At 46.6% G+C, this 24,601-nt stretch overlaps 2 protein-coding genes across 2 annotated transcripts; one reads left to right on the plus strand and one right to left on the minus strand.

Annotated features, from left to right (window-relative positions):
- Window positions 1–1,933: 1,933 nt before the first annotated feature.
- On the minus strand, window positions 1,934–9,534 carry ATP5F1A (ATP synthase F1 subunit alpha). Its single transcript, XM_030968757.1, has 12 exons — window positions 9,356–9,534; window positions 8,182–8,257; window positions 6,995–7,164; window positions 6,041–6,214; window positions 5,797–5,963; window positions 5,527–5,675; window positions 4,453–4,604; window positions 4,098–4,322; window positions 3,886–3,993; window positions 3,224–3,368; window positions 2,858–3,008; window positions 1,934–2,187 (listed from the first exon to the last, which is right to left on the minus strand). The coding sequence occupies exons 1-12, from the start codon at window positions 9,413–9,415 to the stop codon at window positions 2,106–2,108; spliced, it is 1,659 nt and encodes a 552-aa protein (XP_030824617.1). The 5' UTR covers window positions 9,416–9,534; the 3' UTR covers window positions 1,934–2,105.
- Window positions 9,535–13,834: 4,300 nt separating this feature from the next.
- HAUS1 (HAUS augmin like complex subunit 1) lies at window positions 13,835–22,681 on the plus strand. The gene is made up of 9 exons (XM_030968759.1): window positions 13,835–13,902; window positions 14,970–15,144; window positions 16,113–16,248; window positions 17,227–17,361; window positions 18,358–18,481; window positions 19,042–19,107; window positions 20,300–20,371; window positions 21,456–21,503; window positions 22,440–22,681. Exons 1-9 carry the CDS (start codon window positions 13,849–13,851, stop codon window positions 22,497–22,499), a joined length of 870 nt encoding a protein of 289 aa, XP_030824619.1. The 5' UTR covers window positions 13,835–13,848; the 3' UTR covers window positions 22,500–22,681.
- The last annotated feature ends 1,920 nt before the right edge of the window (window positions 22,682–24,601 follow it).

Below are 24,601 nucleotides of genomic sequence, written 5' to 3' on the forward strand. Positions count from 1 at the left end.
AGAGCACAAACCATCAGCATGAATCCACGCCACCAAGCACCTAAATGTGCTCTAACAGAGCTGGCGAGGGACTTTGGGCACAGAGTAACAGAGCAAGGGAGAATTGTCTTTCCACTGAGAGAGGGCAGGGATAGATGGGATGTTGGGAAGAGACTCTTCCCAGAGAGGATGGTGAGGCCAGGGCACAGGTTTCCCAGAGCAGCTGTGGCTCCCCACCCCTGGCAGTGTCCAAGGCCAGGCTGGATTGGGCTTGGAGCAGCCTGGGATGAGGTGGTGGATGAGCAGGTGGACACAGATGATCTTTAATGTCCTTTCCAAACCAAACCACTGTGATTCTGTGATCCACTTGCCATTTCCCAGCTGCCCAGTCCCAGCCCTAGAAAAAAATACGCTACTAAAAAAAAATACATCTCTGTTTTGGACTGAGATACTTTTGAGCTCAGGACTTTCCAACTACAGCAGCACATGAAACAAGGCACAGCAACATCAAGTAGTAACCAGGGTTTAGTCACTGGGCAGAGAGTCACAAGCTGTAAAAACTGTCCTGGAAGGAATGTGATGTTGGGCAGATCAGAGTAGAAATGTTCCACAGCAGTATTCCCTCACACCTGTGAGGCCCCCCAGCCACCTCTTCTGGGGCTGTGGGGTAAAAGAAACAAGATGGTGAAGTAGCACAGGATCCTCCTTCTGGAGCACAGCACTAACTGCTCCCTAAAAGGTACCGGCCATCGCTGAATTTCAAGTGTGTGTTTATTTTTGCCTGGTACTGCAAAGCCCACTCTCTCAAAGCACTCAGGCCATTAACAAGAGAAGCTTGTTAGCCTGAGCCACATGAGAATGTTTCCAGCTGCCCATAACTCCACAGTTAGACTGGGAGGCAGGACACTGCAGTACAGGAAGTTAACTGGGGACAGTGCACACACATCAAGAGCAGTCCTGCCCCAGCCTGAACCCCCTGCCCTGGGCTAATCCCCCAGCGTGGGCAGCAGGGCAGGGGGATCCTGCCCCTGTGCCCTTGGGCTCAGGTGAGAGCCCACCTGCAGAGCTGCCCCAGCCCTGGCTCCAACTGCACAAGGAGCTGGAGCTGCTGGAGGGAATCCAGAGGCACCAGTGTGATCAGAGGGATGGAGCAGCTCTGCTGAGAGAACTGGGACTGTTCAGCCTGCAAGTGGCAGCTTTGGGGTGACCCAATTGCAGCCTTCCAGCCCCTGAAGCGAGCTGACAAGAAAAATGAAGAGATTATTTACATGGGCCTGGAGTGACAAGGAGCAATGGCTTAATAGTGACAGAGGCCAAGGTTAGATGGGATATTGAAAAGAAATTCTTGGCTGAGGCCCTGGCACAGGTTGCTCAGATCAGCTGTGGCTGCTCCTGGATCCCTGGAAGTGTTCATGGCCAGGCTGAACAGGGCTTGGAGTGAACTGGGATAGTGGAAGGTGTCCCTGCCCATGGCAGAAGGGTGGAGCGAGACAAACTTTAAGGTCTTCTCCAAAACCATTCTGGGATTCTCAGATTTAAATCTCCATGTATTACTGCTGTGACAGCTACACCTGCAATAGTCCCAAGACACAAAGGCTGGTATTCCAAAGACCAGGCACCAGGATGGGTCAGACAGCAATTCCAAAAATGCTCTACCAGTGACACAGTTAAAAGGATTCCTGTGAAGCCCAGTGGGTTATCCCTGTGACCCCACCTGCAATGCCCTCTGCAGGATAAGCTGCCTGGCACAAATGATGAACACTGAGAAAGTCCCTCAGCTCTGTCACTCTCCTGGCTTGTGTAAGGGGAGTTTGCCCACTCAGCCATTAAGGATATCCCTAATTTCCAGAGTTCCTCCAGCAGGGCTGTGTCCAGGGGAGTTCAGATCTGTGATTGAACAGGTGCAACAGCAAGCCAGAAGTACAGACAAAAAGAAATCACACAGAACACAGTATTTTTACATTCAGAACAGAGCCTTTTTACATGGGAACCTTTATTCTCACCGAGATCTGTACATTCAAGTCGCACATGCTTTTGTCGTCTTTGATGGAGCTGGAACACTGGATCACAACAGCCTGGTCTGGCCTGCTAGAACCAGCCTGGTCTGGTCTGTTAGTTTTAAGAGTTTATGCCTCAAAAGTAGACAGGAATTTTGTGACTATTTCCTTCAACTTTGCTTCTGTCTGGTCAGAGATCTTCCCTTCGGTCCTGTGGGAAGAGTTAAGTTAAATTCCGACACAGCAATCAAAACAGGGTCAACCCCAAGACAAACACAGAAGCTTTACAACAAACCTCCCCATTTCTAACAAATTCAGTAGATAAACAAACACACTTGTTTGGTGTATGAAGCCATCCCACTGATAGAATATCCCTTCTCCTGAAAGAGCCAGTCCTGTTTAAGAACTGAAGTTTGTTCACAAATTCTTTCAGAACAGCTATATGAATTCCAACAAGGCCAAACCTACAGAGCTGGACCCCAGAGATAGAAGGCATATGATTGTCTTCATGACAAAAAAAGCCAGGACCAGTTTCCAGGACAGGACTATGGAAATAATCCCCAACAGTTCACTCAGCAGCACTTAACCCACAGCACTCCAACAGCTCAAAGCTGTCCACAATATGGGAACTGAACCAATCAAGATTTCAGGAACAGTTAGAGCAGACACATTGCCAGAAGGTTCACTTTAAGCATCAGCTGCTTTTCCCAAGAGCTGAAGCTGAGGACAGCAGATGGTAGTAAGGCTGATTTAACCCCCAGTTTTGATACAGCCAGCTGAACGCCTGATGTTCTAGCATACACTAAACTAACAGTTAAGTGACCATTATCTGCATTCCAGACATCAATACCCTTGGGATAAAGCAAGGTAAACGATCATACCTGATTGTGGAGAGGAGGTCCTGGTGCTGGCTAAGTACATGAGCCAGGAAAGCACTCTCAAATTTTGTGATCTTGCTGGGCTCCAGCTTGTCCAAGTGACCTCTTACACCAGCATAGATGACAGCCACCTGCTCCTCAATAGCCATGGGCACTGCAGGAAAAAACAGCACTCACACCACTGGAACTCTTCCATCAGGACACAACAGACTACAGGAGTCCTTGGAACACCAAGCACACACGGACAGCTCAGTTCAAGCAAATCTGCATGTACCACGTGCACAGAACAGACACAAATGCTAACCAAGCCCAACCTCGCTAGCACGAGGCACCAGTGGCAGGCAGCCCTGCCAAGCCTGGGGCACTCACCGTACTGGCCCTGCTTGAGCAGCTCTGTCAGGCGCACGCCGCGGTTCAGCAGCTGCTGCGTGGCTGCGTCCAGGTCAGAGCCGAACTGGGCGAAGGCAGCAACCTCCCGGTACTGAGCCAGCTCCAGCTTCATGGTACCGGCCACCTGCAGGGCACAGTCACAGCCACTGACACCACCTCTAAGTGTGTCCAGGAGTTTGAAGGTTAGCTGGCAGCTGACAGGTGCTACAAGTCAGCTCTGCCTTGCACTCCATAAAAGTCAATTTAAAAACTAACAGATGATTATAAACATTACAAAAATCCCACACTTTATCATAACCACACTATTTCTCTGCTGAAACAGCAACTGTTGATATACATCTGTCTAATTCTAGATAATTTAGTCTGGACTAAAAGCCTGTGGTTAAGAGAGCATTCTCTATTTTGTAAGTGATCAGTACCCAGTTCAACACATCAAAACTGAATCCTGCATCTTTATGCAGACACTACTTCCCTTTCTCCCATGCCTTTCTCAGCAGGCAGTGGAAGCATTAAAGAGATATCTAAAGTTTGTTCTTTTATAATTTTGTAACACTAAGAGATGCAAAGCTTTAATCCCTCTCTGATCACACCTACATACCACCCATCTCTAGCATGAGGAGGAACAGCAATTTCCCAATTACCTGCTTCATAGCCCTGGTCTGAGCAGCAGAACCCACACGGGACACAGACAGACCAACGTTGATGGCTGGACGGATACCTTTGTAGAACAACTCAGTTTCCAAGAAGATCTGCAGGACAGAATTGTATCATTATCTTGTTCAGAAGCATGGAGGCCTCCTCAGAGACCAGCCACTAAGCTCCACAGAGATGCTGGGCTGTGAGGAAGTCCTACCTGTCCATCAGTGATGGAGATGACATTGGTTGGAATGTAAGCAGACACATCCCCAGCCTGAGTCTCGATGACAGGCAAGGCGGTCAGAGAGCCGCCCCCAAAGGAGTCGTTCATTTTGGCTGCTCTCTCCAGCAGCCGAGAGTGCAGGTAGAACACATCGCCCGGGTAGGCCTCACGGCCAGGGGGGCGGCGCAGCAGCAGAGACATCTGACGGTAGGCAACGGCCTGTGTGGAGCAGAGACAGCCTTCAGAGCTCTGCACCCCACTGAACATTTTACAGTACTAAACCTGAAGTGTTCTTACGGCTACAAACACCAATGCCACAGCACAAGGCCTAAAACCAAAGTTTGCTGACCTGTTTGGACAAGTCATCATAGATGATGAGTGCGTGCTTCCCGTTGTCTCTGAAGTACTCCCCCATGGAGCAGCCTGAATAGGGAGCCAGGTACTGCAGGGGGGCCGCATCGGATGCCGTGGCAGACACCACAATAGTGTACTTCATGGCATCTGGAAAGAATTGGAGACACCTCTGAGTGCATTATGTCATCATGCCCAAAATCAGCAAACACAGTAAGCATGTGAAGGACCAGTGCTGAAGCACATCCAGGCAGTGTCACTGTTGCTACAGGAAAGCCCAGCACACCAGCTGAACACATCTGCTAGCAAAACTGACTCAGGAAGTCTCCAGGGCAACTTTGTGTCAGCTAAATCTAACACTTGCAGACTTCTTTCCCATTTAAAACAAAGCTTAAGATGAAGACAAATTTTTCTTCTTAAAAAAACTCATATTGAAAGCCCATGGTTTCCTGGCTGCTGTAATAGAGTACAATCCTCTCTGACAGTCTCAAACAAATTACTGTCCTTAACACATGGGTTCTTCCATGACAGCTGCCAGGACCACCAGGCATGAGGTCAAAGTGCCTGATGTCCTGAGAGCTCTGTTAAATGTGGAGCCTTGGTCAGGGAAATCACTGATTCTGAAGAGATGCTATTATTTAACACCTTGTGTTTGGGCAGTGAAAGCTCTTCACTGCATTTCCAGCTGCCATTCACACTGACTGGCAATGGAACACAAGGAACAAATGCCAAGTCAATGACTATTTGAAGGCCACAGCTTGTCACCAGGCCTGCCTGACTGCCAAGATGAAGCTTTCAACTCTGCTGAAAGAAACCTAAATCCACAGGGTGACTCTTCCAGAAGCAATTCAACAGTTTGGGGGCCTCAAATTAGTCTTCCTAATTGTGATACAGCAAAAATGAGATTTATTTTTCCCCTGGACAGGTAGAGAGATTTCTTGTTCATAAAACTGAGTAATTCACTCATGTAATATGAATTCTGTCTACACCTGCAGCCAGGAGAGGTCACAGCATTACAATGAGAACAGGATGCCATTAGGCGCCAGGCTCAACCATCTCCCAAAATCCATACCTGCATCAGTGAGCCTCTTTACCAGCTGAGCAACAGTGGATCTCTTCTGGCCAATTGCAACATAGATACAGTACAGCTTCTTCTTCTCATCTGTGCCATCATTGAATCGTTTCTGGTTGATTATGGTGTCAATTGCAATAGAAGTTTTCCTGTGGAACAGAGAGGCTGGTGAATTAAGCTGCCCAAGGCTCTCCCAGCCCTTCCCCAACCCTGTGTCCAGCACCTGAGTCTCTGTTTAAGGAACATTTTAGGTTTGAGCACTTAACTTACCCGGTCTGTCTGTCACCAATGATCAGCTCACGCTGGCCACGGCCAATGGGCACCAAGCTGTCCACAGCCTTAATCCCAGTCTGCATGGGCTCACGCACAGAGATCCTGGGAATGATGCCAGGGGCCTTCAAGCCAACTCTCCTACGTGTCTTAGATGCAATAGCACCCTAAAAGAGAGAAAAAACTGCTGAGCTCTGTATCACACAGATAACAACAGAGGTACTTAGCACCCAGCTACACTTACCTTCCCATCAATTGGATTGCCCAGGGCATCCACAACACGGCCCAGCAGCTCCTCCCCCACGGGAACATCCACAATGGCACCAGTCCGCTTCACAACATCTCCCTCCTTGATCAGTCTGTCGTTACCAAACACGACAACACCAACATTGTCAGGCTCCAAATTCAAGGACATGCCCTGGGACACAGATCACATCACTCTGAGAAAATCCATACTGACACGCATAAAAACTTTGATATTGACATGACCATTCCACTGTGTACAAAAACCTACATGATCTACCTCAACCTTGTGACAATGTTCTGCTTTTATGTACAAGTGTCTATTTCCTTCCACACTGGCTAGAGAACCTGCCTAAGTTTTCAACCTACCAGGTAGTTATACACCAGCAGCCTAGCACCCAAGTCAATTGTTTCTCTAAAAAGAACAGAAAGGGTAAGCAAGGCTCAAGTACAACATTACTCCCTTGCCTAGAAGCTGGACAAGAGAAAAGGACTGGCTTCTTCTCTGCGCAAGGTGAAATGGGTCATTAAAATGCTCAAAGAGCTGTTACAGTACACTTGAAACAGGCTTCAACCCTAACCCACTGATAGGACTACAACAATCCAGCAAGCTGCATAATGTATTGAAGCAGAGAGGTCATTATTAAACAACAAACAGAAAAGACACCCTGAAATCAAAGAAAAAAATCTAGTGCCAAGTTAGTCCTTTTACTTTCTAAACGAAGACAAAGACAGCTCAAATGTTCAAACTCTGGCTGAGAATGAGATGCTGCTACTGAAAACAGTGTTATAAATTAAAAATAAAAATCACCAGTTACTACATATTGAAGTTGCAATGAAGCTAATGCAACATTCATAGTGGTGCCTCCAAGCATAGTCTCAGGTTCTCCTTAAAGAACTGTAATTTTAATATCTCTGTGCTACAGAGAGACTGTGCTAAGTGGCAGCAGCTTACCTTCAGCCCAGAAGAGAACTCAACCATCTCCTCTGCCTGGACATTCCTCAGGCCGTACACACGGGCAATACCATCACCGATGGAGAGCACGCGGCCCGTCTCCTCCAGCTCGGCCGAGGTGTCGGCTCCCAGGATGCGCTCCTCCAGGATGGAGGATACCTCGGCAGTACCTGGGAAGATGTTTGAAATCAGATTAGCATCTTAAGGTACAATGAGCACTCAGTAAGCTTGCCTCCAACTCACAAGATGCCTTTTCTCAGCTGTGCTCCCAAGTCTAGCTAGTTACACCTCTACTTAGGGTAAGATAAATACCAGCCTCTGTATTGCCAGCAAATAAAAACAACTTCAACTCATCATCACCAGCCAGCTTCAACCAAAACAGGCCTGATGTGTAGTTATCCACTTTCCTGATTATATCCTATGCTCTCTCTGCCTAGAAAACAATCAGATTAATTAATCAGCCCAAGCCCAGGCAAAACAGGCCTGCTGGCAGAGCAGCTACTAAGCCTTGGATACATCAGAACACCCTGCCAAATGATTTGTGATCCAAGATCCACACATAAATAAATGAATTTCATTATGTTTCAGGAGCAAGTCGTTTGATGTAAGATATAAAAACATATTCTCCATACTTCAATTTGACTTCCAATAGCTTGTTATCTCCTCAGCTAAGAAACAGTAAGTAACACTGTAAAACTTATTTATTAGTAATGCCCTTAATCAACTTAAACCACTTTAAAAAAATTTGCATAAAGCGCTGCCAAACACATGCCACACAGTGCAGCTGTCTTCTCTAAACACTAGACTGCTGGCAGCAAAATAAAGTTATGCTCAAGGACACAAGGTCAAACCCATGCAGGCCTGGGGAAGTCACCCAGTCCTTCATTCTGCCGCAGGCAACTCCAGTCTGGGGCTATTTTTTTCCAAATAATGCTGCAGGCGACTGGAATGCTAGCGAAGCAGGTACTCCATGTAAGCCAGGTGACACACAGCCACTCCCTGCTCTGGGGGCATTGTCAAGGTATTAAAGTGCAGTTGGCTGCATGTGAACAGGTAACAGTTCACCTAAATATGCTCAGAACATAAATGTCCTGAAATCCTGTCAACTAACACTCATGATATTCAAATTCCTTTATGTATGACAGATACAATTCTTAAACCACACTCAAGACCTTCCTCAGACTCACCAGTTTTCTGAAAGCATGCTTTGGAGGCATGGAGGTTTCTTGTAGCAACAAATGCTGCACCGAGGTTTCTGGAAACCTAGAATAAGCCATTGTTTCAGTAAGATTTCTTTATTCATGCAGAAAATTGCTGAGAGATTAACACATCCTTGATCTTGAGTTGCTTATGTGTGTGTCAGCTTTGAGCTAAGCTCCACAGCACCCCATTCACACCTATGGAACCAAGTCCAACACCACAAAGAAAGGACAAATAATGAAGGAGATTGCTCCAAATCCCTCGATGCATTCTTCCGCAGTGTGCTGATGTCACCATCAATCGCTGCAGCAGCTCCCAAAGAGAAATCTCCTCACATTTGTCATTTCTGTGCTGAACATGAGAACCTCGGGGCATAAAGAAATCACTGCACCAGTCAGTGCTCCGCCGAGAGAGAAGGTTGTGTCTTCTAACACAAATCTGACTGCAGTGATTTTGGTATTGTTTAAACACATAGAAAAAAAAAACCCACAAAGCACCATAACAAAAATACCTCAGAATCACAATTACTTTGGAAAAGAGCTCTGATATCAACCTATGATCAAGCACCACCTTGCCAACTAGAACATGGCACTAAGTGCATTAAACATCTCCGAGCCTGGTAACTCCACCACCCCCTGGGCAGCCCCTTGCAATGTCTAATCACCCTTAGTGACAAGAAACTCTTCTCATGGCCAACTTTGAACACTGAAGATGAAAAAAAAAAATGTGGTAATGAATGCATTATAAGACCATGCTTTTGCACTTTAAGCAAGGCTCCCAGGGCACCACCATGCAGCAACGGTGATGCCATTTAATATCCTGCACCCCAAGCAGGCCTCTCCCCCGTTCACAGTCATTGGAAAGACTGGTTCCTCACGGCTCTTCCCACTCTCCATTTCCTCACAAACACTGAGGTGTGAGAGGGATAAACCCCTCACCCCCTCAACCTTGACCTTCCCCTGACAGCTTTAAACCACTACCCCGAGCCCGCGCAAGGACACCCCGTTCCTCAGGAGGGTCTGTCCCACAGCGCTGACAGCACACTCCGTGCTTCCCTCCCCACACTCCGAAGTCACCCCCTCACACCCTCAATGTCACCGCGGCCCCCAAAATGGCGGCGGCGCCGCGTCCCCCCGGCCCCGGGGAGGGCATGGCGCTCACCAGGCCGGCCTGCCGCGGCAGGGAGCGGGCAAGAGCGGCGGCCACGCGGGCGGAGAGCATCGCGGCGGCGGCGGGTCCCGGGGGAGGCTGAGGCTGGCGGACGCTGAGGACTGCCGGCCGCGCGCTCTGCACACAAAATGGCGGCGGCGCCTCACGCCCCTTTTGGCGCCGAGGCCGCGCCCAGGGGGCGGGGAGCGCCAGGGAACTGCTTCCCGTGCCCCTGATTTGGATGCGTGTGTGTGTATCTACCTGTCTCTCCGTCTACACACGAATATGTAAAATGGGCAATAAAAAAAATAGAAATAATTTTTAAAAACAAAATAAAACACTAAATGAGGCTTTTAGAAAAAAGCCCGCTGCGGGATATGTCCTTGAAACGGCCCTGAGCGGGCGGAAGGGGCGGGGAGTGAGGGACGACGGGAGAGGGGACAAGGGCAGGGACACGGGAAGGAATAGGGACAAGGGCAGGAACACGGGAAGGAAAATGGACAGGAACTAAGACAGGGACAGGGATAAGGGCCGGGGACACGGGTAGTGACAAGGGCAGGAGCACGGAAAGGGACTGAGACAAGGGCAGAGACACGGGCACGGAAGAGAACGGGGATAAGGACAGGAGCAGAGACAGGGACAGTGACAGAATCAGGGACAGAAGTGTTACCCCGCGGGCTCATTCCCCGGTGTGTAGCACCATTTCACACACCGAGGCAAGGTATTTCTACCTCTTTTTCTAGTTAGCACAAAGAGCAGGTAATTGGGTGTGTAGATTACCCATGATCAAAACGTTACTCTGTTTATACATTCCAACAACCAAAGGCGTCAGCATTCATTGCTTACCAGTTACACAATTTCTCTGTTAGTTAGTACCGTTCTATTAACTACTACTTCAATTAATTACCACTCAGACCCTTCTTTCCTAGTTAAATCTCTCACTTTTCATTTTAGTAAGTCTGTTTTGAGTTGGTGGTCAATGAGATGCTGGCCACAATCTCCCGCTGCCAGAATTACTCTTCTCCCAGGTACTGACTGCTCAGTCCTGCTGACTTCAGTCCTCGTGGCTCTCATCCAAACAGCCATTCCTCTTGGAATAATTTTGATTTCCTTAAAAAAGCCAAACACACAATGCTCACAACATGCAGCTGCTTAATCATAGCTGTCCTGCTACAGCTACTGATTAAATCTTGAGGGGTGCAAAGGTATCAGGGGTAGGAAAAGGGATGGGGCAGTGACAATGCTGTCTGCAAAAATCTGATTCCTTACCTGTTGTGCAATAAGTCAATAATTAGACACACAAGAGAGACATTGATTATTTATTGCAGGGTTGTGCAAGACTGGGTGCTCAGTGGTATTCTAGAACAATCAAAATGCTTAACAATTTATACTTTTTCGCATACAAAGGAACTAGCATCCATTGGCTACATGTTACATAGTTCTATTAATTAGTATTGGTTAATGATTCTATTGTTCCTCATGCCCAGTCTTTCTCTTCTCTTGGGTCAGTTGTCGCAGATTCCCCCTGCCAGAATTACTGTTTACCCAGTCAGAGCTGATTTCAGCACAGATGCTGGGTTCACCTTATTCGTTTCTTCCTCATCTTGGAAGTTCAAACAGTTGTCCCTGTGGCCTGTAAACTCTGCATTCTCTGTGCCCACTATTACTGAAACATCCTTTCTTCCCAAGTTTTGTTAACCTCCCACTGAAGCATATCAAGCTTGACAAGGCAATTCCACCAACAAGTAATTTGTTTTCTCTAACACATGGACATTACTCAGAGCTTGCTTGTTAGCTGCTATCTGTTTCATGGATTAAATCTGGTTGGCCTGAGTACAGAAGCCCAGAAGATTAGAGGTTGTGTGCCTCAAACACCAATATCTGGATAATTGTATAGCCAACTACAGGTTGTTGGTAACAAGAATCAAGGTTTGTTGGTAAAAACACAGCTGTGAGGAAGAACAGGATGTGGCTGGAAAAGGGGCCATTCAGAGATTGGGCAGCGCTTTTCTGGGACAAACATCCTTGTTCTAGTTCTTGGAGACAAACACAGCACAGCCCAGCAATGAAGCCTAGATACAGTCTAGGACTGTACAGGGAATCAAGGCCACCACAGACCCTTGAAGCCCTCCAACTTATTTTGAGAAAGAAATGAAGAATGAACTGCAGATTATAAATTTGCATAGAAAGTGAGAAAGTAAACTCCAGGGCAGGGAAGGTCATCTATAAAAGGTGCCCCCACCAAGACCTTATGTACAGGCACCCCAGAACCCTAGATAATCCACCAGCCAGATCAACACTGGAGCCAAGCCTGGTGATCTCTTTCTTCCTCTCTCCCCCTCTTTAATCCTTTCTTCCCTTTCACCCTACCCCTTTATCCAAAACCCACTGCCCTGGGCTTATATGAGGAGGTCAGAGACTAACATTAATTTCCATGCCAAGTGTGTAATTTAACTTGAAAAACTTTTGTGAACGCTCTGAATTTTGTCGTTCCTTTTGGCCAGGAGCACGTTTGAATCTTGGATGCTCCATTCCCCTAAAGGGTTGGGCACCACACCAAGCTCCGTCCAGCCTGGGCCAGAACACTTCCAAGGCCAGGGCATCCACAGCTGCTCCGGGCACCGAGTGCCAGGGCCTCCCCACCCACACAGTCAGCAATTCCTTCCCAATATCCATCTATCCCTGCCTTGTCCCCAGTGGCTGTGCAGCTCTCCTGGAGCCCCTGGAGGCCCTGGCAGGGGCTCTGAGGTGTCCCTGGAGCCTTCTCTTGTGCAGCTGAGCAGCCCCAGCTGTGCCAGGCTGGCTCCAGAGCAGAGGGGCTCCAGCCCTGGCAGCATCTCCGTGGCCTCCTCTGCACTGGCTGCAGCAGCGCCAGCTCCTTGTGCTGTTGGAGCCAGGGCTGGGGCAGCTCTGCAGGTGGGCTCTCACCTGAGCCCAGGGGCAGAATTGCAACGCCCCAATCCCTCAATCTGCAGCTGGGGATGATTTTATGTCTCACATGTGAGAAAGGATTTGGTCTGCAGTGAGAAAGTGCTGAAACTCAGGCACAGTGTGATCAGTCCCGCCAGTAATCCAGAGAGGTTGGTAAAGCCACAGATTCCAGTGAATTTCCCTTCTGGGAATTGAAAAGGTTAAGTGAAAAATCCTCAGCTACTTTGGCACGTGTTGTACCAAATGGGATTCTTCACCAATTCTTTCCATGCTGATTATTTTGGAAATCACTTAAATTTCTGTAAAAGTGCCCGAGGGAAAAAAAAAAACCAACCAAACCCACATGGATGTTAAGAACTAAGACCACCACTCCCCCCGGCCAGGACTTCAGACCCCTTTTTGTGAAGACAATTTTCTGAATATTAGATCTAAATCTACCCTGGCCCAGCCTGAGGCCGTTCCCTCTCCTCCTGTCCCTGTTCCCTGGGAGCACAGCCCGACCCCCCCGGCTGTCCCCTCCTGTCAGGAGCTGTGCAGAGCCACAAGGTCCCCCCTGAGCCTCCTTTGCTCCAGGCTCAGCCCCTTCCCAGCTCCCTCAGCCTCTCCTGGGGCTCCAGCCCCTTCCCCAGCTCCGTTCCCTGCCCTGGACACGCTCCAGCCCCTCAGTGTCTCTGTTGTCCTGAGGGCCCAGAGCTGTCCCCAGCACTGGAGGTGCCTCAGCAGCGCCGGCACGGGGGACGGACACTGCCTTGGTGTTAAAAACGAGAGCAGGCTCCCGGTACTAGAGTGATTTCAGCATTTATTATAATAAAAAGAAAAGCCTAAAGCAGGAGGCCCGCGGGCCGAGCAGGAGCGTTCCCGTCGGGGGTGCTGCAGCGCCGGCGCTGGGGCTGCTCAGCAGCGATGGCCCCGATGTCCCAGATGGAACGACACAGGTTCCCCGGGTCAGAAGCCCCTTTTTATTCCGGGTTTTTTTTTTTGTTTGTTTGTTTTTTGGCCCCTTTATATTGGTTTCTGTTTGGATTCTTCATTTGCATGAAGGTTTAAGGTCCTTAATTGGCCCATTACAGTTCCGTCCAGGCTGGCTCGTTTCGCTTGGGGGCCTGGTGCACTTTACTTAGGTGTAATATGGTACATTGAGTACCCCATTTCCTATAACTACCCTTTTAACCCCTTTTACAATAACCAAACTAACAGTACACGCTTAACGGATCTACCAACTATTTTACAACCGTTTCTAACCTATTTTTAACACTGGGGCTGTGTCACACCCTGGCTGAGACAGCCCAGGGGCCATTACCCACACGGGCACCCTGGGCTCATTGTCCAGCCGCACCCCCAGACATCTTTCTCCTCTACTTTTTGATGCCTTCCTCCTGCATCTCTTCTATTTCGTTTTTCTGTTGCTGGGGTTCGTTTGGCGTTTTTTTTTTAACATCTTCCCTTAACTGACAGACGGCGTTTAACGCTCCGATTAACTGTTAAACACGTTTCCATCGCTATTTCCCCGGCTGCGGGGTAAGCCGCGGCGGCGCCGCCCCTCAGCCGCCCACTCCCGACAGGCTCCGGGCAGGATGGCGGCGGCGGGAACGCCGGGCGGCGATTCCTTTCAGGAGAAGCTCACACGGGTAACGGGGGCCGGCGGGGCTGGCTTTCTCTTTTTTTCGCAGTTTTCTACACACACACACACACACACACACACACACACACACAAGAGACATCGTTCGTGCTTTTTGCGCCTTATGCTGCGGTGGTTTTCTCCATTGTTGCGTGTGTGCACGTACGGCAGCAGGATGAGGGAGGAGAAGAAATACACTTAAAGTTATACGGCTGCGTCCATTCTCCGTCAGGTTAATTAGGCGGGCTTATGCGAGAGTTTGTGTTCGTTACATGCTGTAGAACTTCCATGTTCTTCAGTTATTACTGGTCATAATCTAACCTTTCTAATCTAATTAAGTTGGATATTAGGGAAAATTTCTTCGCTCAAAGGGTTGTCCAGGCCTGGCACAGCTGCCCAGGGCAGTGGTGGAGTCGCCATCCCCGGAGGGATTTACAAGCCGTATGGATGTGGCACTTGGGGACGTGGGTAGGTGTTGGGCTGGGCAGTGCTGGGGGAATGGATGATCCTGGAGGGCTTTTCCAGCCCAAACAATTCCATGGTTCCACGATCACAGCCCTACCTGAGAGCGCTGTGTTGATCTCTTATTTCTGACCTTGTTTCTGATGGTACAACTACTTTGCAGGGCTTTTGGCTGCACATTGTGGTGACTCTCTCCCCCTTTCCTGCAGAGACACTGTTCCCAGTGATGACTCAGGCAGTTTTATCCCACACAATTTAACACAGTGTTCACTATTTTTCCAAACGCCTATTTAACATCTATTGGGTTGTTACTGTGTCTGTAGCCAACAGGTCACGTGAATAAAAAGGTAAAATTTTATCACATGGAGATAAGCAGGTATTCCAAGAAATGAGGGAGATTAAAAAGGATATAATATAGTTTTCTAGACCACAGAAGGTGTTTAAAGAAGAGGGAAAGGAATTTTTCTCCCCTTTTCCCACCCATGCCTCCTGGACTGATGTAGGAGTTGCTCTTCAGGAATGCAGAGTTTGCAGTGGTTTACGTTCCTCACGTCTATCAGCTATTTTCTGTCATTTCACATGATTGCTTGCTCTTTTGTCTCCCTTCTCTGGCAGGTTACTATATGGCTAAAGAAATTGTATGGGGGTGTCCCTTTTCCAGAATATGAGGTGAATGAGAGGACAGTGGATATTTTGCATGAAATTATGGAGAGCAATGAAGAGAGAGACAAGGATGTTATGTTGCTGATAGAGGACATGAAGGACAGGACAAGCAAATATGAAGCAGAAGGTGAGTTTGAAGCTCCATTTCTCAGTTCCACCTGAGTCAGGCTGTTGTGAGTGGTCCTGAAGATTGTATTTGTTAAAAACTTTGGAATATATATGTAATTGAAACAGACTCAGCTTTTTTTTTTAATGCGGTTTTTACTACAATTTACAGCGACGTAAGATTGCTCAAGGACAGTTTTTTAAGCCATCTTGAGCAGGCCATAAATGTGGACAAGCAGGTTAATTGCTAAAACCTCCTAGTCTGCTGGGCCTGATAGCACAGCATGTAAATATTGTCTGGGTAGAAAGGGAAGTGTCCCTACAGCTCATTCAAGAGTCTGAGCTGGTGCTAAGCCACTGTTAAGGAAAGCCCTGGGGGAGCCTGAAACAACATTGAGATGATTAAGTTGTGCTGAAGCTGCCTAGAGTGACTATTTTTAAATTTGTTTGGGTTTTTTTGAGCAAGTGAGTGGTTCAGGGGACCAGAGTGTGTTTTTAAAACACATGATAAAGGACTGTCACTTCATAGGCTTTTCTCAGGAAGCAATTTTACTTTTCTGTGGAAAGGCTGGCATAGTACACATAAAGATGTTTTTGTTCCTTCAAGTGCCTTGCCACCAAACAAAAAATGATGGAGACACACTTCCTGGGTCTGCCATGATCAAGGCTCAGGCTGAGCTCTGTGGGGAGGTGACCTGGATGTGCTCATTGCTGTAGCACAAGGTTGAGCTCTTGTTTGTCTGATGTCAGACAGACTGGACGGGGAGAGAGTGGAGCAGTGCTTTCTCCCTTTATACACTGAATTTGTTTGACAAACGGAGATATGGCATCAGTTTTGTATGTTTAATCCTTTTTCAAAAATGTTGTTTCCTCCAACAACAGGCAGGTAGCGAAATGCCCAGTGTGGGATTGGGTTCTAGCTTTGAAGAGTTCCATTAAAGAGCAGTAATATTAAAAAAATCACTGCTTTGTTTTGTATATATTTTCCAGCTGACTACTGGCAGGATATTCTTGGAGAAAGCCTGGGTTTTTTGGAAGGCAGTATGTCCAAAGAGGCCAACGATGACCTCACTGACCTGGTACAAAGTGCAATAGAACTCGAAGTGGAGGACACGTCTCTTACCAGGTAATTCTTCACACTCTGCATTCGTGGTCAGGGTCTGTGCTGTTTTCCTCTGTTTTTCCACATCAGCAGCTCCAAACTTGGCACTAGGAATCTTCTTTGTCAGGCTTATTTTTCACCCCTTGGGCAGCTTTGGAGTGCATGGGAACTGAGCACAAAGTGCTAGCTCTAAGTTATCCCAGCATGGAATCGCTGAAGCCTGAGAGGAGCCTGGGATGGAGTTAAATCCCTCCTTTTTCTTCTGCTTTTGTGGTCAGTGGCTGCAGGCTGCTGCCAGTTGGATTGCTGTGCCAGGTATGCCAGGCTACAGCAGTGTTCACACTGCTTAGGCAAGGACTGGGGAACTGTGACTGGTCTTCCAGCCTCGGCTCCTCATCCTTGTCTGTCTCATCTGGCCTCAGTTCATGCGAGGAGATTCCCTCTGCCATGGAGAAATGGCATCTGCTAGTCTGGTCTCCTTGGGCCTCTCTCCCTAGCATGGCTTTGCAACACTTGCAGCAAAGAAGGGGCAAAGTCTGCCTTGGAACCCAATTTTTATGTGATATTTAGGATCTTGGCACTTAGATCTCTCTTCCTGAGCTGGAGGGGGAAGAGCTTTGGGCCACTTGGGAAGAGGAGGGTACTCAGCTGCTGCCAGGCACATCTTGTGACTGTGCATTTTCAGGGACTGAATACAGTTTCTCTCAAAGGCAGTGAGGCAAGCCAGGAGTGGAGCACATGGTGGTTTTATTCACCAGAGTGCCAGTTGTGTTGTTCACTTGCTCTTACTCAGGTTGCTGGACTGTTTTCCCTTCCATGTGGAAATCTGTGTTAGTTATGGAAAGCAAATTCCCGTAGTATATCTTATTTAAATTTACTTCTGCCATAACATCAAGAGGAAACTAAGTCATTCATTTAAAGTGTGGAGAAAAGAATAACAACAACTCTGACTTTCAGAAGAAGCTGACTCCTAAGCATTCCCACTGATTCTCTCTTCACCAGCTTCTACAGTGCCATCAATGACATGACCTTGGAAATGTATAAAACAAAATCAAAAAATGAAGAAATGGAACAGAAATTGAGGACCCTCAGGAAAAAACTAACTTCAGCACTGATGGTGGAAAAGCAGTTAGAGAAGTGAGTAATGGATGAGGAAGAGGGAAAGATTAAAGTAATACTGGTGATTTCTGTCTCGGGCAATGTTGGTTATGGTAACTAACGAGGAAAACTGAATTTTTAGGGGTTTGACACATCTCCAATTCAAAGTATTTGGAAGTATCTATCAAAACCCATGTTATGGATACTTTCAGTAGTCAAAAGAGATCTGGCAAAGCATCAAACCAATTATTTTAAAGCAAAAGTGATCTACAAGCTGTTTTCAGATACAAGTTTCCATCTTCCAGTTACTTTTGTCTGAGGCTGAAGACAAATCTGATTTTCTTAGCACATTTAGCATGGCCTCTGTAGTCAGACTAAGGGAGGAAAAACAAAAACCATTCTCAGGTAAGAAGTTCCCTTAACCAGTGTGTAGAAGACATAATAATAGTGATAACTCAAAAAAAAAATCAGTGTCAAGTCATTCCCTGGAGGATATAATCTGAAGGGCTTTGCCAAGCACAGCACGATCAACTCCAGCCTTGAGTGGGGGCTGGCCCAGATGCTCTCCACAGCTCCCTTCCAGTCTAATTATTTCTAGAATGTTTTGGGTTTTTTTTTTGTTTTTTTTGGTGGTTTTTTTGGGGGTTTTTTTTGGTTTTTTAAGTGGTAATTGGGCTTGTAAAAGAGATTCCCATGTGCTTTTTGCAGGTTTGCCTCCTCTTGATCTGAGGTTTAGCTCATGTAACAGGTCTCTAAGTGAGTTGAGGAATTATGCACAAGACTATTACCCTTTGCTTTTAGGCATATGGCTTTCTTCTTTGCCTCTGTTTTCCCTGGTCTGTGGGGTTCTGGAGGTAATAGCTGTATATGTTCCCATTGGAAAATCTCACAGGGAAATACAGGGTTTTCTCAGTTTTCTTTTCTTGTATTTGTTGTATTGCCGAATTTAGCTTGAGCATAGAGGTAAGTAACAGTATTTGTATACTGATACATCTTTGAATGTAACAGCTTTTTCTTTCTGTGTTATTTCTTAAGGGATATTGAAAAACTGAAGAACTCACAGGAAGCACAACAGGCCAAAGCTGAGACTCAATCCAAGAACATGAAGTTCCTGGAAGATAAATCTAAGGATCTGAAAATAAGGATCTGTGATGCTGAGGTAGGTGGAAGGAGTTTTCTTACATGGCACTGTGATGGGATGACAGCTGTGGTTGGTTGAGCCCAAATTTGTAGTTACAGAGACATTCCATAAGATTCCTAAACTCCCCTACTGGGGACTCTTGAGCTAACAGAACAACATGTGGATATAGTTCAGTTGTCCCTGCTGATCTCTCCTCAGTGCATCCTGTGATCAGTAGAGTGCTTTCTCCTCATTCCCTGAGAAGCTCTGGCAGGTTACTTTATGGCTAAAGTAAAGCCATACCTGATATGTTGACAAGCACGGGATGGAAAGTGTTGTGTTACAATTGACTTTTTCCTGAGAAGCCTTTCTTCAGCCTTGCCGTGTGCCCTTCTGCCACTGCTTTTCTGGAAAGACTTGTTATCCTTAATACAAATTTTAGCAGCACCTCCTTTTTTACACCAGCTGTAGCTGTGGCTCCAATAGCACACGTTTCTGCCGTGGACAACCTGTGTTCTTCCCTGCCTGTTTAGATTTAAACAGAAGGAAATGGTGAAATCTTTCTCCTTGTTGCATCTTATGCCCTCTCCTGTTTGCAGGCTAAGCTTGTTGCCAGTGGGTTGGACCAATCCCTGACACATGAGGCGCTGGTGAAATCATCTGAGGTAGGTTTTTGGATACAAGAGGGATGTTGCTGCAGTGGGACAGGCCAGGCTTACTTGTTGGGTGCTTTCAGGAATTGTAGTTTGCTCTTTGGCTGCCTGAACAAATCTTAATGGACAAAGAAAGCACAAATAAAAATCCTGTAGGTGGAGTCCCATGAACTGGGCTCTTTTGGGTGGGTTTGTCTCTCCTAGGGCATCTACTGGAGAATTTCCACACAATAAATTCCCTGCCACCGAAACCAGATCTGCCTCCTTTATTTCTGATCTGTGTTATACACAGAGTGGATATTCTGTGGACTATATCCCATTACATGGCTACCTGTGTATTGCAGTTTCTTGATAGAATGACCCACGTGTGAAGTAAATCCCTTCCAAACACTTAAAAAAAAGGAGATAAGGTTAAATGAAACCCAAATTCAGAATCACTGTGTGCTATTTTTTTTTCTTTTGCTGTGTCTTTAAACAACATTTTTCAGCTTTATTGTAAGCCTAGTGGAACATCTTAAAGAAAAAACACATTTCTTGAGTTTGTAACTACAGACTTTACATCTTTGTCCTGTGCACTCAGCGCATCTTCATATTTTTTGCTGTTATTGTAGTGGGAACTCAGTCCTTCTTGGTACTTTTGCTGCCTTTTTCTTTATGTTTTCGAGTGGAGCAGTGACAACAGGTTTCCTGGTTTCTCTGTTGTACTTCTCACCAACCAGCACTGGGTGGCAGTGCTCACATTGCCCAGTGTTACACGAGGGTGCTGACCAGAACTCATTTTTGTTGGAATTTTGCATCCAAAAAGCCACAGGCAAATTTTCTAGGCTTGTCATCTTCTATGGCCCAAGCATAAGGTACGGTTTGACTCCTTGACATTTATAGAACTGCTTTGCCAGGACATCAGTGAAATGGGCAGCACAAATGCCTTCATCTTTTTTATTTAACTTTGATTATTTGAAAAGAGTTCAGGACTGTGGAAGGTACTCAGTTTGCAGCCCCAAAAATAAATTACTCCCACTTGATAAGCATAAGGGAGAGTCTTGTTGTGCCTGTGTGTGCAAAATTTTGTTTTTCCATGTGTTTTATAGAGGATGAAATCTCTCAAGTTCTCAAATGTTGTAGGTAACTGTGGATCTATCTCACCCCTTTCCACCAATTCTGCAAATAATTCCCTAGAATATGATCTGCCTTTCTCTCTCTGCAGGAACTGGTTGCACTGCGTGAAGAAATCAAGCCGTTGAAGAAGGAACTGGCATCCTATCTTGATTTACCTCCTGTAACTATTTATTCCACTGTTATGTTGTATTTGCCATCAGGTTAACTTTGGTGGACTTCAGAATGTAAGGGATATCCTTGTGATGCCTTTGGTGGACAGGTAGTTGTCCTACAGGTCTGGTAATGATGCAAACCAAAGACTTGATCTCTGTTTATTAATCAAAGCCAAGAAATTAAGCTTCCTCGTCAGGCAAACTTTGTTCTAACAGAGTAGACAGATTTGCTGGGTAAATTAGTATTCAGGTGAATTAGCTAGAAATTGGACAAGGAAATATGGAAGAAAAGGAATCCCCTAGTATAACCAGCTTCTTGAGATTTACCAGTATTTTAGCTATAATGCTCGTCAGGCCATATTGGTGGACACAGCATGTGTTGCAGAGTTTGGAGCTCTGAACAGGATTTTAAGGATCCTGAAGAAATAGCCAAATGTAGGTTTTGTCCCCTAAACTGGCTGCTCCATCATTTTCTTTGATTTCTCTTGAGGGTGCTGGGCACTCAGCTTTATGAAAATGCAGGTTTCTCTTCTCCCTTATACAAACACTGATGTCTTGCTACTAGAAAAAAAAAAGCCTGTGGCTGGAAAAGTGGGTCTGCTGCTCTGTTTAATCCGTCTTCCTCCAAGAGGCAGCATTCTCCTTCTCTCAAGTGGAACAGGACATTCAAATGGGATTAGGGTCTCCAGTTCCCCCCTCCAGCCTTGCTGTCAGTGGAGACAGGGAGAGCCCCTGGTGCAGGCAGGAGGAGGGAAGGGAGGTTTATCCTTGCAAACTTACTGTCCTTTGGAAACATCTTGCACAGATATTGTTGAAATCAAGTCCCTTGGTTGGGATATTTGGAAAATTGCTTAAAATGAAGGGGTTTTTTTAGACTTTAGGCCATACCAGACTTTTGAAAAATACATGATTGCCCAAACCAAACCAATACTAGACTGGTAATGGGAATACCTTCTGCATGTGAAGTGCCTACACAAAACTTCATTAATTGTCCATTAGTTTACCTGAGGCTCATCATTAGACTCTTGTAAAGGTGCAGGGACTCTTGTATCTTGATGAAATGCTGATTTTTATGCCATTTTCTCTCATTAGAGCATTCCCCTGGCGCAAGTGAAGGTTGAAGAAGTGAAAAAAGAACTTGTAAGATTTTTTTTATCTTTTCGGGAGCTGCATGTATTAATTGATTACAGATTTACCCACCTTAGACTGTAGTCTTAATGTTCTCATGGGGAGATTTGGTGATGCAGAAGTTGTAGATACTGATCAGGGGAACTAGTGGAGCTGCAAAAGCAGTTGGGCACAGTGATATCAGTGCAGATTAGGTAGCTATATCCCCAGGAATTTTGTCTATTGGAATCTTTATCCACTCACTGTAGGTCTCAGAAGCTTCCCTGCTCCTCCTGAACGCTCAGAGGGCTCCAGGCTTATTTTAGTCAACATCTGCCTTGTAGACTGCAATGGGGACGTTCCCCTGTAAAACACAGCGCCCATTTCCTCCATGCTTGTGTAATCTGCAGGTGTGGCTGTTGAGCCAAACACTTTAAAACTGTTTGGGAAATTCATATGTATCTTTCCTGAGTGAGTTGAGCCACATTTGAGCCCCATAAAACATGTTTTTGTTCCTTTGGGCTACTGCCTGCTTACTTGTAAAGCACAAGTGGTAAGCCTTAAACCTGTGATCAAAAATCACATCTAGGTAAGAGCATTTTGCACATTTTCAGGTGAGACTGCCTGGGTTGGTACACCACTTGTTTTTGATTCAGGGAGTACCGGCTCCCCTTACCAGCCTGAGGCTGTTCTGAGGTCAGAATGCTCACTTCTGGGGAAGACCAGTGAGCTGGGACGTGTCCAAAATCACATTGGGGCACAGAGTGAAGGCAGCTGAGCTTGTCCAGCCCGTCATTTGGAGGTTTCCCTGTGGCTGTCTCCCCTTTGCAGTGATGAGTCCATCCAGCTCAGCACCATCACTGCTGACAGCCTCCCAGGGTTTGATCACTGCAGATGTGTTTGTTTGCCGGCAGCTGTGTGGAAGCTGTCTCGTGGTCCCTGATTCCTCTTGGTTTTCTCTCCCGCTAGAAAGCCTTGGATGAAGAGCTCACAAGGGAGATTGAGGCTCTGCCTTTCGAGCTGACATAGCCCAGCAAACCCCAGCTCACCTGAAGGGGCCTACCTGGAACATGATCTTCCTTCTGTTGCCTACCTACTTGCACTAGCAATGCACTTCAGAACTCTTACCTGTACCTTGACAGCTTCCTGCTGTGTTCTTCTCTCTGTCAGCCTTGTGTTTATAAACTTCGCCTCTTTTTCATTAAATAGCATCCAAACTTGCTGTTGTCTTTATGAGTTATTTTTCCCTCTGTGATAAACATCTGTGTAAAGCAGCTCTATGGATAGTGCAGGCAGGCATAGTTTTCTAACAAAACAAAAAAAAAAACCACAGAGTAAGACCTTTCTAGGTCTAAAAACAGTATTTTTGCAGAACCCCTGTGGGACATGATGATTTTGAAATCAGATTGCCCTTAACAATTTTACCTCAAATGTCATCTTCCACAAGGGTTCCCTGAGCCCTGTTATTTCCATGCCATCACCACACCAGCCTTCCACACTTTCAGAAGTGTTTTGCATATGCCAGCTTTTAGAAACCTTTTAATTCCAAAGCCAAAAATCAGAAAGTCTCCTGTGGGTAGGGAAAAAGCAAAACCTAGAAAGAGTGGTAGCACCAGAGGACATTGAGCATGGGCCTGTTTGGTGTGGGAGGCATCCAGGCAAATAGTGGTGGTCTCAGTGACAATCTGTTTGCAATTGGAGTTGCAGGAGAATATGGCCATGAGAGCTGTTGCTTCACTGCAAAAGTTGATTTTCCACTGATCTGCAGGACGAGAGATTCAAAATTACACTGGTGTGAATAAAACACCACAAGTGTGACCTCTGTCCTCTCCTTTTTTGATGTGATGGGGAAGAACAGAGGGATGCTCAGAGAGCCACTGGCCATGGGAATCTCCAGCCTCTTTCATACAGCAGAAGGAGTTGCTGTTTAGTTCCAGGTATTTAAATCAAGCTGTGAGGAAAGGGTGAGTTGCCTTTGTTTTGGGGCTATTTATCTTCACTCCTTCTGGGGCAGGAAATGAGGGCAAAAGCAAGTGGAAAATTCATGGGCTAAACTGGCTGAAGAGAAATTACCTCTGGGGTGACTGATGTGAAATTTGGAGCAGGCAGCATAGTGCAGGGATGATTACAGGTACAGCTACTGCTTAAGAGTAAAACCCACACAAAAGCCATAGGAATGGTGTTTGAACCTGGAAAGAACAAGAATATAATCTGATTTTCCTGTTGTAGTTGAAAGAAGTTGTAGTCTTGGAAGATGTGAGTACATGGCTGGGTAGACATCAAAGAATGATCTAACAAGAAAGCCAGTGTAAGGCACTGGAGGTCATAGCCTGGCAATTAGGAAATCTTAATCACTGGAAGCTCTTAAAAGCAAATTAGAAATTATTTGTTCATGTGTTTAAAATGTGAGGGAGTGTTAATCACTCTTTAGGATACAAAGATGGGATAGATGAGGGCTTGAGGGTGCTGCCAGCCCTGCTTTTTAACGAGACCCTCAAGACTTACTTGGCTAAGATTAGGAGAAGACTTTTTATCTCGCACGTGTAACCATGACTCCAGGCTTGGGAGGATTTCCTGGGGACTGTGGCACTTCCATAGCTCCACCTCATCATGAAATGCTGCGCCGGTTGTGAAGCCTGGGGCTGTTCTTCCCTCCCCACGCCCACGGAGCAGCTGCACCGCTCCCCGGCTGCTGCTGTTTCACAGCACGTGAAGAGCCTGAATCCAGAGAGCAGCAGGGCCAGGCTGTCTGGAGAGCTGCCCAAACACAGCCACGTGTTGCTTCCTAGCGCTGGAAACTCAAGGAGGAAAATAAAAAAAAATCCCCAGCAGCTGCATCTGAGCCATGTGTCGCAGCTGAGCTGTCCCCGGTGCACGCAGTGTCAATCAGCAAGCAGCTGTCAGGTCTGACTGCTCAGCTCTCGGTTGGAAATCGGGAAAAGTCAAATAAACGAGATTTGTGGAGCCCTTTGGGAAGGTTTGTCAGCTCTCTTTGGTCAGAGTGCTTTAAGGGAGCCCTTTCCTTTGGTGTTTTGGGACAGACCGGCTTTTCCCATGTGGGAATGGATGCTGGAGGAGGAACAGCTCGCTGAAGTCCGGCTGAGACAGGAACACACCAGGCTGGCTGAGAA

The sequence above is a fragment of the Camarhynchus parvulus genome, chromosome Z (assembly GCF_901933205.1).
Source record: "Camarhynchus parvulus chromosome Z, STF_HiC, whole genome shotgun sequence".
Classification (NCBI taxonomy): Eukaryota; Metazoa; Chordata; class Aves; order Passeriformes; family Thraupidae; genus Camarhynchus; species Camarhynchus parvulus.